The 20,873-nt window shown below is 39.7% G+C and overlaps 1 protein-coding gene across 1 annotated transcript; it reads right to left on the bottom strand.

Moving 5' to 3' along the window:
- Positions 1 to 6,105: 6,105 nt before the first annotated feature.
- Positions 6,106 to 19,568, bottom strand: LOC130698538 (protein wingless-like). Its single transcript, XM_057521209.2, has 4 exons — positions 19,075 to 19,568; positions 15,276 to 15,553; positions 8,785 to 9,050; positions 6,106 to 6,682 (listed from the first exon to the last, which is right to left on the bottom strand). The coding sequence occupies exons 1-4, from the start codon at positions 19,173 to 19,175 to the stop codon at positions 6,188 to 6,190; spliced, it is 1,140 nt and encodes a 379-aa protein (XP_057377192.1). The 5' UTR covers positions 19,176 to 19,568; the 3' UTR covers positions 6,106 to 6,187.
- Positions 19,569 to 20,873: the final 1,305 nt, after the last annotated feature.

Below are 20,873 nucleotides of genomic sequence, written 5' to 3'. Positions count from 1 at the left end.
CAGGAGAATTTACCATTAATCCTACAACTAAACGCCGATTCCGAGAACGGGGTAAGTTGTCGCGTCAATTATATCGAATTTTTAACAAAACGGAATTGAAGTGATTTTAGTGCAGCAACTTTGGATTTAAATAACTCGAAAACGAAACGTTTCGTACAAAAACATAGTCAATTTTTGTAGTCCTCGTTAAATTTTGAATCGAAATCGTGATGATTTTTAACGTATTCCAAGAGATTTAGATTTTTAAATAAATAGAAATTTTAAGCCCGACAAAAAAATAAGCCCGACCTTCTTGGTTTTTTGGGTTTAGTTCAAAAACTATACGACCAATTGAAAAATAAACTTAATTTTCGTGATTAGCATTCAATTCTACATCGAAATCGTATGTTTTAAGCCAAATTTGAAATTTGGCCAAAAATGAAAAAGTGGGAAGGCTATAGCCTTCTCACTTTTGTCAAAATCAGCTAAAAATCGAAAGCTCTTGGAATACGTTAAAAATCACACGGTATATTCAGAATTAAATGCTGATTCAGAAAATATGGTTCATTTTCTGTTTAAACCAGCCAATACATGAATAGTTGGAACCAAAATGCGCCAGCATTACCCATCCGTTTTCTGGGTTTTATTTGACAAAACCATAAGCCCAATGTTACAAACAAACCTAATGCTCGTTATTCTCGTTCGATCGTGATTATAAATCATGTATTTCCATAGTTCCATATAGATTTTTGAACAAAACGATTACAATAAAAAAAAAGTCGGGCTTATTGTGTCAGGCTTATTTTGTCGGGCTTATTTTCAGGCATAATAAAAATGATAATTTTGGCTTGGAATCCAATGAAACATAACTTGCTATAACCAAAATTGATCCCTGATTCCGGATAAAATATTAGTTTTTCAATCAGTTTTGGGGTTCTTGACTAAAATACGATGAAAGTGGTTTCCGACTAACCCCTTTGAATTGAAATAACTCAAAAACGATAAGGCTTGCGTCTAAATGAACTCTCGATTTTCGTGATTTTCGTTCAATTCTGAATTGAAATCATGTATTTCAAACTATATCTAAATTTTGGCCAAAAATGAAAAAGTGGGAAGGCTATAGCCTTCTCACTTTTGTCAAAATCAGCCAAAAATCAAAATCTCTTGGAATACATTAAAAATCACACCATATGCTCAAAATTCTATGGTGATTCCGAAAAAAAGATTCGTTTTCTCGCCAAATCACCCAGTTTTGAAATGTACACAATGAATACGCTCTTGCACGTAGCGTGCTGGCGCACCAACTATGTTAACGTGTTTTATATTTTTACTTAAAAAACTTCAAGTCCAACGTAAAAACAAAATCAATTTTCCCGATTCTCGTTTAAATTAGAATCTGAATCAGGTATTTTTATAGCAATTTCAGGGTTCTAAAAAAAAAAAAAACAGAAAAAGTCGGGCTTACTTTGCTGGGCTTATTTTATCGGGCCTATTTTGTCGGGCTTATTTTCCTAAGCCCAATTTTTGATGAAAAGAAGTTAGAGTGTAATATTGAACCTAACCTCTTTATAATCGAATTCGAACATTAATTTCAAATAAAATATTAGTTTTCCTTAGAATAATGTATCTTTTTTAATGGTCGATTTAACAAGGGAAGCTAAAGCACAAGTTACGTTTTGGCTCCACAGTATCTTCGAGTGATGTAATCCTTTTGATGGATTGGTTTATCTTTTTCCCATATTTGTTTTTCTAAAGTAAAACCAATGTTTCCTGAAAAAACTGACAATTTCCACCCAATGTGTTTTTTCTTAACTGGCCACATGCACGTTCGTACATCTGTGATTATGAGTTACGATCCCATGGTTAAAGAAAAACAACAACAAAATAGTAATAAAAAAAACTAAATAATGATTTAGAAAAAAAAAGAAAGCCCTACTCATAAAATCTGTTCGTCAAATAAAAATGTTAAAAAACAAAACAAGAAAAAAAAAAAAACAGCTGGGACCCTTTCGCTCTTCGTTTTCTTTCGTTGATTTCATTCCGAAAATCAACTTCCCCCCTCCATCCACGAAATAAATCAAACATTAGAACCTTTTTTTTTATTATTATTATTTCGTTACGTGTCTGTGTGTCTGGATGTGTGTGCGACTCGTTGTCAAAGAAAAATTCAAGAGAAGAAGAAAGAAAAAAAAAAAAACAGACTTTATTCCGATTGGCCAGCAGATAGACGAGCATCCTATAAATGTTAAAAACGTTGGTGGAATCTGAAAGGTGGGCGGATGATGGAGTAGAATGAAACATTTATGACTGTCTGACGGTGATACGACGGCTGATGGGAGAGGCCAATCCATCGTCGTTGGCCCAGCATAGAAAAAAAAAAAGACGAAGAGGAATGAAGGAGGGTCGCGAGAGTCATCCCTCTGTCGGGCTCGGAAAATTTACTCTGGGTCAAGGAGCACCGATCGTACCTGAGCATGCACACGTTTCCAACCTCGACTGCTTATGCAAGCCCATCAAGTAATTACGTGTGTCCATACGCGCACCTTCACATTGTATAAACGTGACCAGGGTGAGTGAAAGTCCAGCCACGTCACCAAATGAAATTATAAAGGCCCTTCGCACTTTCAATTTATTATTGTTTGCTTGAAAAGTCAAACGTTTTCTCTTATTCTTGGTAAGGATATTCGATTGGAAATGTGGCGTTTAGTCGTTGAAGAAAATGATCGGCCGGCTATTTCCGAGAACTTGAGGCAACTCCGAAAATTGAAATGAATCAATCGAGCAACTCTCTCTTTGATTCGGTCAGGAATTTTTACGATGCATGAGAAAATGTGATCAAATGGATACGAACAGGGGGGGAGGCCAGGTAGATGCATTTTTTTATATGCCAGATGTATAGACACATGTATGTATATATAATCATAGTATAATACAGCAGATGAGGACGATTGAAGGGCAGATCAACCTTGTTTTTAAAACCCCGCTTTTTTGGAGAAAAAAAATAGTTTTGGTTGTTTTTTTTATGATTCAAAAATGGGTAAAAAAAAATGAATAAATAAAAAGTAAAGCTTCAAATCTGAAGCGCTGTTGCTAGCTGCTGCTGATTGCTTTTAATGTCGACGAGATACGAGCAGCCCTTGGGCCATTATTTGACATTTATGAACCTCTTTGGCTGCTGCTGGGAAGTCATCTTCCATATCCCTTGGCAGAGAGGCAAAGTTACGAGCATCAGCCAGTCAACAGGCAAGCAAAGAGACATATATAGAGAGAGAAAACGGCTGACGTGACCGAGCACGGGGCTTGTGCGCGTCGACGCAGAACTTTTAAAGTCATAAAAATATTAAATAGAGTTGAGAGATCATTTACATCGACTCACTCTTCTCGTCGTTTTATCACGTTCTATTTCGTTTCCTTCCTTTGTTCTTCTATTGCATTTTCGTTTCATGCCCGAGTCGGACGTCATTTAGATGGACTTACTTTTACTATTAGAGGATTAGATTTTTTTTTTTTGCACGGACCCATGGCGAATCACAAGTGAAGAAGAAGATAAGCGTCAAACGATCGGCTGTTTTTATCGCCACGAATTGACGTGGAACGCAATGAAAAGAAATATTCCATTTCAAAGCGATTCGTTGAATCCTGTACGTGAGTCAATCGTCTTCCTTTCTATTGCCATGGCGGCTGGTTGCTGAAACTAGAAAAGTGATTGAAAAAACTTAAAATTTTAACCATTTCTATTCAATAGTCTATGGAAAAAAACAAAAAAACATTATAGGCCCGGAAAGTGACAATGATTCAACTCTGTTCGCGTGAATTGACATCGTCTCCGAATTTTGTCCTGTTTTGCATCGACTCCTTTCCAAGTTACGAAATAACAAGACACTTTTTAGAGCCAGCAGTCACCCTATAAATCTTAGCATTTCTCTGTGGTGTAATAACAGTCTCGTGTAACAGAAAACGAGTACATAACCTTGTGAGACAACTGAGCCAACCCGAAAGAGCGAGAGCGCTCTATATGTTCCAGGAAAGTGCCAACAACGTTTGCCCTTTTTTTTTTTCTTCTTCCTCTTCTCGTTCAGTTGGAGACTTTCTTTTTCCTTTTTTCTACGAACGCCCGTGTTGTAGCCGGTTATTTCAAATGTTTTTCAGGAAGACTTCGATGTTAGTGGTGCGTTAGATTTTTTAAAGGGATGCTTAAAGGAAAAGATATTTTATGTGGCTTTTACGCCATGTCACAGCAAATATCCGAAAGGTTAGTCCGTGAAAGTGTTTTTTTTTTTTTTTTACACATTCTAATATAGAAATGAGAGGGTCAAAAAACAGTGGGAGGAAAATATCGAAAGGGTATAAGAAGGATGAACCCATCATATTTCGCTCCAACCTATACAGTTGAGTAGGACGGTGAGGACGTTACCCAACACTTACGCGGCCACACTTCCGGCCATTTTCTTTAAAAAAAAATAAAAAACCATCTTTCTCTTCCTATTTGGTAGGGTTGCGTGTGTTTTTCAATCTAGCACCAACACCAGCGTGAAATAAGCCATAAATAATGTTTGTAGCAAGAAAAGTGTCAACAAGCTAAAAAGCTTTTTCTTTTTCAACATACCCCACGCATTTTAAAACTGAGAGTCCCTTGTTTTCTTCGAGTGACATGTTACGCAGTGGTCCTCGCCATTTTTTTTTTTTTTTGTCGAGGTGAATTTTAATGTTCCTCTTTCTCTAGACTTTGTCATCTCTTTTTTTATGTCCAGGACGTGTGGAGACTGTATACATCGGTCAGCTGAGAACTAACGAGAACTCGCTTGGTCTGTTATAGTATAGAACTGTGTTAAACAATGAGTTAAGGACAAGACAATTTTCTTCGTGTTGTTTTTTTTTTTTTTGGTAACGTTTGTTCTCTCTTATTTTATTGGCTGGTATTATGCTTTACCGACACGAGCAAATGGGGGATAAAGAAATATAATCAAACATGGTTTCGTTCTAACTCCGCCCCCCATTTTTTTTTTCAACAGAAATTCAAAAATGCCCACCCATAGTCCCCTGTTCGTACTGCCCTCCCAAAGAGAAAAATAACACGCATTCACACACACACACACACAATCACGGCATCAGTGAACCCCAAAAGAGAAAAAGAAACAAGAAAAAAAAAATTGGCATTTTTTGAAAGAAAAAAATATTAAAATGAACAAAAAAAAAAAATTAAAGACGAATAAAAACATGTACACATGTTTACAATGGGATACTTGTCGCTGCTTGCTGCTACATATATAATATATATATATAAAGTTTGATATCAACAATGAGAGCGGGGATAAGGGAATCTTCTTCCACTTGTCTTCAATGTCTTGCAGAAGATGCGCGGAAAAAAACAAACGGATGGTGTAGGGAAAGGACTGTACAAAAAAGGATTGGACACATGAGAATAGGAAATGATTTTTTTTTTTTTTAAGGAGAATGAAAAATAAAAAGGGCGGAACATTGGCGAGTATTTCTTTAGACCGTCTAATCGGCTATAAGGAATCAGCAAGTTTCGAATCGCGCGCGCTTTCGATTTCAAGAAAAAAAAAATTCGTTATAAATAAAAAAGAAATTGATCCAAAGTCAACTAACAAAATTCGGAGGAAAATGGAGACAAAGTAGGCTGGGTGGTTACGGAGGGTGAGAGGCGCGATGTCCTATTATTATTATTTTTTTTTTTTTCAATCAAACACAGATCATACGCATATTGTAATAAAAGACGGTGACTAGTTTGTATCAATACGAATGGCGTCGGCAGGAGAAGACGGTGATGAGAAACAGGCGAGAGAAGGGGAGAATAATTAGTTGAAGACGAAAAAAAAAAAAGTAGTTGAAAAGAACCGAGAAACGAATTGAAAAGAAAAACGCCCGATTCTTGCTTCTTGGTGCAGGCCACCAAAACAAAATGAAAAAGGAATACAATTTACAACACGCTAACAAGTTGGTTTAAAAGGCACGATAGTGTTCATCATTATAATAGTCGAATCGCATGTGTCAAAATGTGATGTCTCATATTTATAGGATAATTTTAAAGTATTTCTAAAAAAAAAAAATGGGGCACTTGAAAATTGGCCAATTTGTTCCCCCCCCCCCCCCCCCCCCGTTGGTTTTGTTTTCTTCGTTGCCTCTTTTTTGGAGCTGGAAAATTGGTTGTCTGATGTGTTTTGTTCACTTGACTTGCATATTTTCTCTACAGACAAGTGTGGATCGTTTTCTTGGTCCGGCAAACTTTGCACTTGACTTCGCAGCACCAGTGGAAAGTGCAGGCGCATCGTTCGACCACCTCCTTCACCTCCGTTTTGTAGCCTCTACCGCAGCACATCAGATCGCAGCCGTCGACGCCGATCGACGTCTCGTTGCAGACGCGGCCCTGCGTCCCGGCGATGCCCAATTTGAGGTTCTTCTCGCAAAAGTTGGGCGAGTTCTCGTAGTAGACCAAATCCTTCTTGGACGGCGCTTTGTGCTCGGGATTGTAAGGTTTCAGCTGGTAGTTGTACTTCTTGCGGCCGTTGCCCGGCGTCCGTCCAGTGTTGCTGATGAGGACTCGCGACGCTCCGTCGAAACGGTCCTTCAAGTTGTCGCCGACCACCCGGAAGAAAGGCAAACGCATCCAACAAGTCCGCACCGTGCACGAGCCGCTCATTCCGTGACACTTGCACTCTTGTCTCATCTCGGTCGAAACGTGCTGCAAATCAAAAAGAAAAGAGAACGATTGCTTAGCGTGTGTGTCTTCATTTGTTTAAAATTCAAGTGTTTGTAGATGAAAAAAAAAACAAAAAACAAAAAAAACAAATGGGAATTAATGAGTCACCCTATTTTTCAACTGGCATAGAATTTCAATTCATGGTGCGGGAGAGAGTCAAAAGATAAAATGTGGGGTCCTATTAGAGCAATCAAAACAGGCATTAAAGAAATAAAAGAAAAAAAACTAATTGGCCGCCCTCTTCAAGCCTAGTTACGGTGTAAGACTAATGTAACCTTTGCTTCCTATAGAGAATCAGACCCGACCTTTCGTTGGCTAGAAGAAGTGGACGGACTCCGAGAAAGTCGAATAAACTTGAAAAAAAAAACAAAAAAAAACTTGTGATTTATATTGTCCGTTCTTGTTTGTGTGCGCGTTTCTGCGTGTGTGTGGGTTCCCCGTGTTCCTGATTACAAAGTTTTAATTCGACGGAATGCACCGAGACGTTTAGAAAAATAAAAAGGTGGAGGATCGCACAAGAAGAGGTCGGCCATGATAAGTGGCTCTTTAGTTCAAAGGGTTTGCCCCCATCAAAAAATGGCTCGTTCTCGACTAGAATTTTTTCTTCTTTCATGATAAAGCTGCAGACCTGTAGGCCTTTTTTTTTTTTTCATTTTGCTTTTGTTTCTTCTTGCCTTTCCCCAATTTTGTTCAGTATAAATAAATCCGTTTAGCGATGCAAGCGCAGCGGGCCGCCGCATGTTTTGTGGTCCTCATTGGCGGCCCCCAACTTGGGCGAGCTCATGAAGTCGTAGGTAAAAAAGAGCTATACGCGTCTATTACAAAGACAACCATAACAGATGCAGGAGAAAAAAGAAAAAAAAGGCCTCTTTCGCAAAGCAGCTAACAAAATATTGTAATGTCTTCCTAATGGATCGTTGAAAAAATGAATAAAAACCCAAGAGAGGAACTGATTTTATTTTTTTTCTTGGACTTTCTTTCAAGAATTTTTCAAAACTGGGCCAAGAGTTACGACTGACACGTGTTTTTTTCAACTATAATTACCAGGTGAAATTGACGGGTTTCTTCGAATGCGTTTCTTTATCCCCCCCCCCCTTCGATTGTTGTTTCAGAAAAGAATTAACAGCACGATTTCAAAACAGCCCCACATCGTGTTTATAGCTGACTATTACCTCCGTAGACGCACACCGAGAAAAATATAAAGGGTGGTATATTATCCTTTGAAAAAAAAAAGGAAAGATTTCTCAAATAGAAATATCACGATCAATTGAGTTATTTACCTGGTAAAAGACTTTCAAAAAGAGAAAAGGAAGAGGGGGGGGGGAGGAAGAGAGAAACACACACACACAAGAAACAGGTAATAGTTAATAAATTATGAGACCCCGGAGAGAATGAAATGCGCGCGCGCGTGTGTGTGTGTGTGTGTGTGTGTGGCCATATATTTTTTCTCGCCCGCCAGCGTGGGAGTCGCGAGAATCGTTTGAAAACGTGTATAGGAAAAAAAAAAAAAAGTTTATGTGGCCGTGTGCAACAAGGGCCGGCCATATACGAAAAGATGGGTGCATTAATAGATAGGCACCACAGCTATATAGACATCTAAACTTATTCGTGTGTATAAATCCATGTATACTTTACATAATTGCTCTGGGGATGGCAGCCATTAACACTCCCCCCCCCCTTCTTTTTTTTTTCTATTGCTTTCTGTATATACCCCTATCATGACCTCCCATCTCTACGCGTATCTGATCCTTCTATTTTTCTCGATTCATCATGTATAGCCTCTGCTCATGCATATTATAAAGGCATACCGGAGCTAGCGCGGGAGTGCCTTCATCACGTCAAAAACATCTTTTCTCAACTCAATTCAACCCCTCCCCAGCTTTTTTTTTTTTTTTAAACGGAATTCTTATTACAAAGTCTGATGCAATCATAAAAATAAAAGGGGAATAATCAAGAAGATCATTGCCTTTGAATGCCTAGTTGACTAGGCCTAATAAAATGGCGACGGACGTCCTCAACTATTTGATTGTCCCATTTCGATAGATCGATCATTGAATTTAAAAAACAAAAAAGATTCAACTTACCACTCGGCCGGCTTCGTTGTTGTGGAGGTTCATCATGTAGCGGATGTCGCGTCCTTTTTCTCCGGCGTCGACGAATTCGCGAGAGAATTTGACACCGAACTGGATGTTGTCCGAGCAGCCGCCCCATTCCCAGTCGGCTCCAGACGGACCGCGTTGGCTGTAATCGCAAGTGCAAGACTCGATGGCACCTTCGGAGCAGGCTCGCGAGACCGAGTGCGTCACTGCGGCAGACATCAGGGCGTAGATGAAGGCAGTTTCACGGCAAGCTGGTTTAAAAAGAAAAAAGGAAACGATTAATGCAAATGAAACGGATACAAAACATGGATGCATATTTTATTTGATTCATCGAAACTTTCTTATCGACCCAGGCAAAAAACATAAAGGAGATAAAAGACTGAGAAATCGTCGATGATTTATTGAAATGTGAGCTAACTCCCCCCCCCCCCCCCTCGCTCAAGAGTCTGCTGTTCAACCGCTTCCAAATGGATGGTAATGAGACTCGGAGGATGGCCGACTACACGTCGATATAAAACAAAACGCACTGCTGTAACTTGCTTTCCCTTTTTCTTAAATTATTTCTTCCTTCAGTATTTATATATATATACTGCATATATATATATATATATATTTTTATGTATTCAATATGGCCCGCGATGGCTTCATCGTTCCGTCATGAGACAGCACAATGGCAGCCCACCCAAGCTAAAGCGTCGATTTCGTGCAAACATTTCCTTCCTCTCTAACATTATCTTTTGTTTCTATTTTCATTTTTGGGCCTCTCTATACCTTTCGAACGCGCCGCATGAAACTCAAGGGCCGGCAGGAGGTCCGTCAGACGGGCTCCCTGCCTTTTTCAAACAGTGGATTTTTAAAGGAAAGGTTACACACACACACACACACACACACAATAGGCATATCGTCTGTCGATGTAGACGAGGCAAAAAGGAAACACATTTTTTTGTTTTAAATCAAAAAATACCTAAAGGTATAGAAGAATATTAAACTACAAAAAATGAAGTGGGTAGTGGCCGAAAAAAATTGTGCCGGTTCATTGCTGACCGCACATCAAACAACGGACGTAGTTATTGAATTTTCTTTCCAAAACAAAATTTTGGATTTAGTTCATTTTTTTTTTTTTAGAATTTAAAAAAATCAAAACGGACTGGAACGAATGGAGCGAACGCGGAGAGAAATCGTTTGATGGAGATATTTCCCGTTGATGGCTTCATTTCTTTTTCATCTCTCTATCGTGTGTGGGATTCTCTATAAATGAGTTGGGAATGAAAGGCAAAAAAAAAAAAGTACTGTGTAGTGTGACGATCCCGCTGGCCATTCCTCGGATGACGGGGAGTCGGCTGTTTAACATCTAATCGCGTGTGCTGCCCTATGCGGGCCCAGGAGGGAGAGAAAATGCCGCAACCCCCGCCAGGGTTCACAGAGGTCTACCGCGCGTGATTGTATCACGCGATCTTCAGTTTTTCTCCCATTCTCTTCCCCACTCTCGTAGTTTTCCATATTTAATTGCCTACGTACCTGACCTGCCATCTATTTGATTCTATTCTATCCCTTACGACGGAACAACCTCTACATGTAAATATGTAATAGATGTTGATGTAACCGCTGATGCTCCGTCAGTGTCTCAATCCATCGCAGGCCGGATGCCATCATCACACCTTTTTTTTTGATGGATTAAAAAAAAATATATATTTCACAGCAGCGGTGGTGAAAGAATTTAAAGGGGGGGGGGGGGGGGGGGGAGAGAGAAGAAGGGTGTCAACAACCACGAAGAACAGGGGTGGGATTATTGTTACGTGTGCGGCCAGGTGTTTTGGGTTTGGGGAATTTTTTATTTTTTAATCGGCCGCAGAGTTTTCATTGCATCATGTTCTCGACGATAATGGGAACATGCCGATACATGAATACATGCCGAAAAAAAAAAAATAAAGGTGGGAATCACGAAAGGCCACAAAAATGTACCGCTCAATTTCTTTTCGGTTGTGACCGCAAACTCTTTATTTGGGATGACGAGCGTTGACTGAACGCAGCTATTTCGTTCGATGTATTAAAAAGGCCGTCTTTATAGAGAACAAACGAAAGGGATAATAAATTTGAAACGAAAAAGAAAAAAAAAAAAAAAAAAAAAGGAAAACAACTTTGTTTTGAAGGACTTTCTCTATCGCCATCGTTCGTTTTTCATCTTCTTATTTCTTTGGTGGGGAATAAAAATAGATAATCTCTTTGATCCTTTTCTTGGCAACATGTCGTGCGTGAATCACTCAGCAGGACGCAATTGAAGACAACAGAGCAGCCCTTTTTACATACGATCGCTGTTGAAAGAACACCGATACGTTCCGAAGGACTTCGACTCTATCGCAATCACGACTTTTAAACGTTCGGTCCTTTTTTTTTTCTATTTATTTCTATCTCTGTTCGTTCATCATCTCACTTTATTTCTCCTTTCGATAATCCCTTTTTTTACCGTTTCCTTACCACCAGGTGGGACGAGTGAAAATCAAAAATTCTTTTCAAGTTTGTTGTTCACTAGAAGCCCAATCGTCAAGAGTTACTAGTGAGAGCCAAGTGACAGTTTCATTAGCATTAGTAACGCGTTCCAAAGTAGACTCTATAGTGAAAAAAACCATTCATGTCCCTTTTTCCAACCCCAACCCCCCCCCCCATCCATCCGCCTATATATGCCCATACATAGTAAACTACTTGTTCCCTTTTATTCTTCTGCTGATGGTTAACATTTTCTTTTCTACTGTGTACAGCTTCCTTCTTTTGTTGAGTTTGTGATGTTTCATTGCTTAGTTGCTGCCACTCCGCCTTCTTTTTTTTTTCTTCTTTTCATTCGGGAAGAAACTCAGGAGGGGGGAAATAAAATATAAAAAAAAAGGGATCCCCTTTTTTTTGGGGGGGGGGGGGACCGGCCTGCCCAGCTGCTGGTACATGTATACCGTCATGCTCTCGCTATAGATTTGTTCACGTATATCGATGGTGACTGTGTGGTATTGTAAGAAAAATATCAACTGATGGCCTGTGCAGTCATTTCCCTTATTGGTCCGGTATATAACACGCGTAAGTCCCTGCCAGTGTCACAAGATTCGGCACACTCCTCAAAACTAAACTCTCTTTCCCCTCGTTTTTTTTTTTTTTGGTTCAATTGACCCGTCCGTGGATGGCTCATTTCTTTTTTGGGGGTCCCCCTTCCTTGTTGATGATATGGTTTTGAAACGTTTCAGCAGCCATGGGAAGTCTTTTTACCCATCCGTTGGCAGATGAGCACTCGTAAATTCCTCAGGGTGGGCCGATCTTTAAACGAATTGATGATATGGCAGTAGGTGAAAATGAGATATCCGTAGCTCCCTCCATTTCTTTTTTTCTTCTTCGACCTGACGACAGTGAACCCCGCCTACATTTACACACATCTCTTTATTTCCTTCCGATGAGAAAAATACCCACAACGAGCCGCTCTTTTCTGTTCCGATTCTTTCAAACAGGGAAATATGAAAAAAGAAAATAATAAAAATCCTATTTGTAGATGATCATCTAATAAAATGCCATATCCCTTTATGTACTAGCAGCTTTTCGAGGCCAGGTATTTCTTTTTTAGTTGTCTCCATTTCGGAATAGACATTCCTGTGCAGATTGTCGTTTAGTACATAAAAAAAAAAGAACCATCACGTTAAACACTTTGTTTTTGTTTCCAGGCCTTGGCTTTGCAGGCCATTGAGGTCGAGGCAAACACTTGGCAAAAAAAAAAAAAATGAGAATAACAGCCTTCAAAAAATCAGACTTTGATCAGCTGCTGTTGAAAAAGAAGTCGAGGGTTCTCCAGCCACGACATTGAAAATGGCCTAACGGAATCTGCATACGACGCAACTAATTGAGAGCTATTAGTTATGGAGAATAGGAGCGCCTATATGTACACGCAGCCATTTCTCTTCTTCTTCTTCTTCTTCTTCTTCTTTTTTTTTGTTGTTCTAAATGGTTATGGAGATCCTCCTGCTGGTTCCATCTGCCATCGAGAGCCGGCGGAAAAAGGAGAAGACTAATCGAGCCGGTTACAACAGCGATGCGGAGAGATCAACCGTCTCATCGCTTTGCTTGTCTTTCCCTTTGGCTGCCGCCCTGTAATGAAGTGCACGCGGAGGAGGCCATAATTAGCCCCCTAAATGAAGTCACTATCCACTACAGCCTCGGGCACACCTGGACGCTTTGAGTAGTTTCTTTCTTTTTGTTTTTTATATATTTTTTGTTGTTCCTTTTTCTTTTCCATCGTTTCTTTTTTTTTTTTATTGTTCCTTCCTTTTGACTATTGTCTACTCATTCGGACGATGGTCACCTGGGCGTCGTGTTAGTTTTTTTTTTTTTTTTTTAGAAGAGAGAAAAATAAAATAAATGAAGCCATCTGGATGCTTATTCAATACATTAAACTCAATCAAGAAAGGTAGCGATTTTGAAGAAGGAATAAAAAAAAAATGACCTGTTTGAATAGCTTAGAGGCAAAGTTGTGATGATGATGTTTCTTATAGTTTTAAAATCCAAAAAATACTTTCGGCGGTCAGTCACAGGCAAACGGCCCTCCTTGGGTGGTTTCAAGCTATTTCGATCTAACTGTGTGTATCTATTTTTTTTTTTTTTTTTTAAAGGCATTTTTTTTTTTTTTTTCAAAGGAAATAAAAAAGGAGAAAATAACGATCGTGTAGATAACGCAATACAAAGTTCCCCAAAATGCAACAAGTCGATTTTTCCTTTTCTACAATGACGAGTTCCTGCCGTGTGTCCTGCTCGTATAAAAAACCGAAATACCTGCGCTTTTTTTTTATTTCTCTTCTATTTTAATATTTATTCGGTGCCTCCCTTCTATCGACCCACCTGCGAATACCACCCCAACGTAACCTCCCGTCTCTTCAACCGACCGTGAAATTCTTTCATAACGAAATATTCCCCTCTTTCCGAAAGAAAGATTTCGAGCGTCTCCTATTCTGAATAATCGTGTCAGTTACGAAAAGCCTTGTACATTTCTTCGTAATTCATTTACCGAAGGCAAAACAGCTTCTACCAGAATCGATTGATTTACATTTCATTTTCGGAGCCTGGAAAAACAAATTGTCGCCCATCGTCTCTAGATGAACTAAAGATATACACATTTTCAAAATCCAATTAATGACGTGCCGTCGGGGGGCTTTTCGTGCATTATTCAAACTGTCCAGAAAGAAAAATCTTTCTCCCCCCCCCACTGTGCCGCGTACGAGAAAAAGGAAAAAAAACATAACAAACACAATTGCTGTAAAGTGTCTGCGTATGTCAGAACGAACACCTTCTCCATCACGGAGAAGGTGTGTGTGTGTTTTAGCCCTTTGGAGCAAAAAAAAAAAAAAAAAAAAAAAGAAACGATACACACCATAAAACAGGTGATGTTAGAAAACATATAGGCCATCCCAATCAGCTAAAGAAATCGATTGTTAGGCCTATACCAGTTGCCTATATATACTATACAAATGTCTTTGGGTTTGTTGTATGTACAAAGGAGAGAGGGGGGAGTGTGTACTGTCGTCAAAGAGAAAAAAAAAAATAAAAGACACTTGAAGAGGTTCGTGACTTTGAAATGGCCCATTGATCAGCAAACACACCCACGGTTGTGTTGTTCGTTATTGACACTACGTTAACCGAAGCCGCGTTTTCTTCTTTCTTCCACCCGAATGGAACAAAAGAAAAAGCGATCGTCTATTTGTTTATCGATCGAACCAACAACATTGGAAAATACCTTCCTTTTTTTTTTCTCTTCAACTAAAGAAATACAAAAATCAACGAAGAAACTAAATGGTTCCATTTGCACCCCGTGCCCGGGATCAATTGTTCTTTTGAGACCAGCCCTCCCTCAAGCGATTGTTTGCCTTTCTTCTCGCCGCTCGTTTCGTAATCACGACGCTAACCGAAACGTTGAAATAATCAAGAAAAACAAAAATGAAGACGTCTAAAATAAAAACTTGAAATAAGAATAGAGAAACAAAAAAAAATGGCCTCATATTTATTTTGAAACGGTGTGACGAACCAACGAGTCTTTGTCTTTCGGTTGGATTCGCTTTGATTCCCCCCCCCCACACACACACACAACAGATGGTACCTATAAAGCGTGTGAGCCTGCGTAGGTGTCTTTGCACGATTTTTTTTTTTTAAACAAAATTGCGCGAGGCCGTGTAATATCGTACGCATATCACACGCTGCGGAGCTCTGGAACAATTGCCCAATTTGCTGTTGCAATCGACTAGCAACTCGGTGTCAACAATGATTACACACACAACACAGCCGATGTTTAGCTCTCCATATCGCAAACGGATTACTTAAAAAATGGACGACTCATGAATTCCATTACGTCAAAATTGGCTTTAAAAAAAATCGTCTTAAAATGTTCCACGTCTTGTGGGTTTTTTTTTTTGTTTGTTTTTATTTCCCACGCAAGGGACAGAGGGATGAGTCAGCTTTACCTCGATCGACGATCTTTCCGAAGAGATTGCGTCCGCGATGGAAGTCCTTGGTTGGGCAATTCCAGCGTCGGTTCTTGAATTGGTGCTTACACTCGGAGATGGCTTGTTTGGCGCCCTTGGCCACGGCCACGACGACGCCCGGGTGGTCGCGGACCAGCCGCCGCTGTTTGCGTCTCAAAGTTGCGTGAACATCCGGATCCAGGTAAGAGTTGGTAATCGAATTCTCCTTGATGGAATTCGACACCAAATTGTTGGGCTCGCCAGCTCGGGCTATTCCCCTGCTTCAAAAAGGAGAAAAACAAAAGATCCATTCATTATTCAAAATCCTAGACAATTCAAAACACAATCGAACGACCCTGATGGCCTTCTCTTCATTACGTATTCATGATAGAATTTAACTATAAAGAAAAATGAGCAATCGACGCGTTGTGTGTGTGCAGCAAATGATGTGGACACAATAGAGGCCCGACAATCATCTTCACGCCGAGTGTTGATAGATGAATAGACGGATGGGGCTTATCTCTTTCACATACATTATGCTAATGAGACGAAGGGTTGAAGGGAAAATCAAACGATTACGGCCGGATATTACGTTACTTGTGTTTGAATAAGCAACACACACCGGCGTAACATTATACCCAAGTACGACAATAATACAACAAAATATTTATATGCAAACGAATTGAATCATTAAGTCATTAAAACTGACATCTACGCATTCATCTCAGTTTCTTTCTTTGCGTCTATAAGATGCGCACGGACCCGGACCTTGCCGACACACAACAATGGACCTACGCTAACGATTTTTCTTTCATTTTTTTTTTTTTTTTTTTTTTTCGTACCCAATAGAGGAGGGGGGTCATAGTCTATCATTAAAATTGATTAAATTGTCCGTCCTCTTTTCATTCTTTTTTGCCTTATTTCATTATTAGTTAGAAGCCCCAAAACGTCCGCTGATTGACCCCCCCCTCTTCTTTAGCCGCTAAAGTTTTTTTTTCTTTTTCTTTACAGGGGTTTGTTACCATAGCGCTCTCTTTCTTTTGTGAAATATGCCTCATTCCCCTCTGTTAAATTCTGAAGTATATCTCTCTATGTGTGTGTGTGTGTGGTAAAGACTCTTCAAACGATAGATGTGTTCAGCAGAAGAAAAACGGCTCGCTGACTGTATAATTAGGGCACTGAATGATGACCTCCAGGTAGTTTCTTCTCTTTTATCCTCCCACCCAACTCCCTTATTTCTTCTAAACTTTTTGATGTTTGCTGCCTGTCTCCAATTCTTTTCTTTGGACTAAACACAGAAACCCTCGTGCGCTATACTCTCGGAGTAAACTTGACAGAAGGGCATGGACCTGTACGTATACACAATACATTTTTTGGGGGGTTCGGTGTATAAATATACAACCCGTTGTCGCAAAAAAGGAGTAAAACTTTATGTAGATGGACACATCGATGAGTGGTCCGAAGGGTGAGGACAGGTACTGAGACTAATAAACGGATACAACAGTGGAGAAAAAGAAAAGGAGAGATGATGATGGGCAACAAGAATGACACTCCTCATTGACTCTTCTCTTTTTCTTTCTGTTAAACAAGACACAAGGTTCGACGCCTCACTAACAAATCGTTTGACCATCCCTCCCCCTTTTTCCTTCTGCTGTAACCGAACGCATAGAAAAGCAAGATCCTCTTTCTTCATCGATCGTTTGTGTGTGGGCTCATTTTTTGAATGTTGAATTATTCCGATTTCAAAAGGACACCTCCAATCATTTGCACGTAAGATACGAATGTCCGTCCCCGATCAATGGACATAGCGCGAGAAAGCCAATTCATCTGTTGTAACCATCTAAATACCAAAGGGATACAACATCCGCTGAGCGACCTTTCAACAACCTTCTTCTTCTTCATTGCTTTCATGACAGCTCAGGAGCCCCCCTCTTCTTCCTACTGAATACAACTCTCTCTCTCTTGAAAAAAAAAATGGAGGAACATATACCAACTTGTATATACACACAGAGTCCTTTTCAAAACCAATTCAATGTAGATATACATATCCCCCCTCCACTTGAAACGACGACCGGAAAGTTGAAGACCCCCCCCCCCTTTTTTTTCTATCTACACCGGTATGCATTGTATATATATATATATATATGGACCCCCCATCCATCCATAAATACACCTTTCGGCTCACTCTTTTCATCTCTTCCGTCCCACCTATTTCATATATTTTTTTCCAACATTTTTCTCTCCCCTTTTTTTTTCGATGCTGTGATGGTTGTCTCCATTATAAGGCTTTTGTCATGATCTAGGCTTTTGTGTCCGGCATGCTCGCCGTGTCAGACTCATCATTAGAAAACAAATTGAAGTGTCATGTCTTGGTACCAACTGAGTTTGTTCATGAATGCAGGCAAACGGGGAAAGAAAAGAAAAAAATTCATCAAAAGAGGAAAATAATCCAATAGAGAATTTTTAAAAATATGTTTGGTTGTTAAACAAATGTCCTTTTCGAACGGAACAAAGAAATCAGTGGTCACAATTGTAACGGATTCTTATTATTTTTTTTTTTTCTTTACTACCCCCGGATGAATATCGAACGTGTCAACCTACAACAAAACCGAGCGATTCTCTCTAAAAACAAGATCAGCAGCTTAAATGCATATCTCGAGTGTATGCATCTATCAGATTTGTAAGTACCCCACTTTGATATAGGCTTTTTCCTATTCTTTCCGCAGCAAAAAGAGACGACTCTTGATCCTACACCGACCCTGAGATTTGAGTCAATTGTTTTTCCCTTTTCGGGCTGACACATCCGGACGCTTCTTCCACTTACCATCTTCTTCGTCATATGATTTATGAAGAGACAAACCGACTGAGATAACAAGCTAAAAAGTTTTCTGGTGGAGGGATATATTCCGACAAAAGATTTTGACCGCACACAAAGAACAAAATAAAAAAGCGACGCCGCCACTGTTTCTATAAAAATAAAATCCTCTTGATTTTTTTTTTTCAAAGGGTTTAATAAGCTAGAAAACGCGTGCACACGAATAGCTTACAGACAACAAGCCCTCCATTTTTTTTTGTTTCTACTATGTCCGTGATATATCCAACTCGTTTCAATTGAAACCCTTTCACTGATGTGCGCTTTAAACTTTCTCTTGTTCAACCCCCCCCCCCCTTTTTTTTTTTCAACAACAAAGTGCTGATGTTCAAAAGCTTCTGCTGTGCTCGTTTGATTTTTCTTTTTAAACTCTCGTGCTCATTGAATGAGAAGCTAATCAGGCATGGCCACTCTCCACAAACCCTTTTTTGAGAGACTTTTGTGGCCCCCCTCTTTTTCTCTCTAGAAATCGAAATAGAGAAGGAAAAAAAAAATAAAAAAAAAAAGGCTTGTAAAATGTTCACAGGAAGTGTGGGCTAATCAACAAACATTTTCTATTGACTGGCACGATGAGCAAAAAGAGTTTGAAAAAAGGGGAGAGATGGCGGCTTTTGGCTCAACTTTCAAACATAATCACCAGCGTAGCGTGATCTCTAATACCTCCCCCCCCCCCCCTCTCGTTCTTTGAGTCAACAATAGGCTGAATAGCGAACACGGATCAACTGTAGAAAGAGGCCGACGGGCTTTTTTTTTCCAACCGTTTAAATGCTTCCTATTTTTCGAAACTATCTACCCTGTGTGTGTGAACGGCCCACAAACAACAACAAATCGCTTGCAAACAATGATCAATGAAAAGGCTCAAAGCGACCGGAATGATGTAACGATTAACAATCAGGGGAAAATACCCTTAATTTAAAATTCACTTACCACCATTTGCTGCCTCTTCCTCGACCTTTGGCCGTGCCGAGATACGGCAGTACCATCATCAACACCAACACCAAAACAACGGTCGTCCTCGTTGAACTCATTTTCCTCTTTCGCAAAATTGCTACAAAAAAATTCGGCCGAGGGGATGAACTTTGTTTCGGTATCACTCTAGAGAAGCACTATCTTTCACAATTGAGAATTAGAATAAATCGCTGCTGATGATTTTGAAAGAAAAACCGATGAAAAGTCAAAGTACTGGGCCAACTAGCGCATGAATGATTGTTTGATTTGAATGGCTGATTGACAGCCACAAGAACTGGCGTGTAACAATCAAGTGTGGCTTTTCTTTCTGCAAAAACCAGGTGATTGTCGATGTTTTTGGTGCGCGTTGTGTCTGGCTAACGTATCGTGTCAAAAGAAAAAACAAAACAAAAACAACTTGGAACTTGAGCTGCGTTTTTTCCTCTCTCTAAACTGTTGAACGGTCTGAAGGAGACTGGTCGGATATGTGCCATCCACCAAGACCATGAATGGGGTGGGGGGGACTCACTCTCTCTTCGGTACTGCTACCAACCCCGTCTTTTTTTCTAACCCACCCATCCTCTTCCATTGCCACCACCTCCCCATGCCCGCCTTCTTTTGCTCGGATACTCCTCCTCTTTTTTCGTGGCCGGAGTAAAAAATAAAAAAAAATAATACAAAACTGCCTGTGAACTGCAGCAGTTTTCCATCTCTCGGTGTAGGAGAAACGAGGCCTTCCCCACTCAAAAAAAAAAAAAAAAAAAAAAATGTTCAAAAACAAAAAGAAAAAACGGGACTGGAATGGAGAAGAATTTTGTTTTTATGTTGCGTTCATTTTTTCACGAGGTGGGCGCAGGCATATTTGAGGTGGTGGGTGGCACGGAAGACATCTTTGGCGTTTCATAATCGACAAGAAATTTTGGTTTTTTCCGAATTGTTTTCGTAATGAACTGAATGAAACCGCTTGACATGTACGGACATGAAACAAAAAAAAAAAAAAGAAATAAAGGAATGTGCTCAATGAACTGGCAACTTTAAAAAAAGAAAAGGTCTGGTAATCATCGGTAAAAGGAGATAGGGGTATATAGAAAATGATTGCCGACACGGTTAACGGTGGGCAACTTGACAAACGTTTTGATGATTTTCTCTACCACCACCTTCTTTAAAATATATATTTTTTTTTTTACCCCATCTTTTATTTTTAAGGGTCCCAGACCCTCCTATTTTCTACACACAGGAAAGAGAGGAGGAATTAGGTTGTTCGGTTGATTAGTTCCTTGGGCCCCGGACCTTTTTTTTTTTTTTTTTTTTCTTTTTACTTTGATGCTTGCCCACCAGAGTCGTCAAAAATGAGTGTGCCATCTCACTCACCTGTTCCATTTCGATCATTAGCCACTCACCGGGCACTGCGGGCAGCATATCATCACTCATTCATTGCTGAACATTTTCTTCCTTTCTTTTTCTATTGTGTTTTTTATTTTATAAATTTCAATTCCAATATGGTTGGGCTATTTTCGCCGTCACCGCGGGGGCTAATAATGCAACTTACATTGTACGCATATAAGAAGCATCTATCTTTGCTTTTTGAAAAAAAAAAAAAAATGCTATAAATAGAAGACATTCTGTGCAAAAGTCTTGATGGAAGACGTTCATTTCACCGTGTTTCGGCTAATGGATTTCGATTAGGACGCCATCCTTTTTGATAAAAACCTTGGGCGAGGCGACAATGGCCATAACCAGCCAAATCACGAACCAGTTAGTTAGAAAGGGGTTTCGCA

This window comes from Daphnia carinata, chromosome 3 (genome assembly GCF_022539665.2).
Source record: "Daphnia carinata strain CSIRO-1 chromosome 3, CSIRO_AGI_Dcar_HiC_V3, whole genome shotgun sequence".
Classification (NCBI taxonomy): domain Eukaryota; kingdom Metazoa; phylum Arthropoda; class Branchiopoda; order Diplostraca; family Daphniidae; genus Daphnia; species Daphnia carinata.
This window is presented reverse-complemented; position numbering and strand designations above follow the sequence as displayed.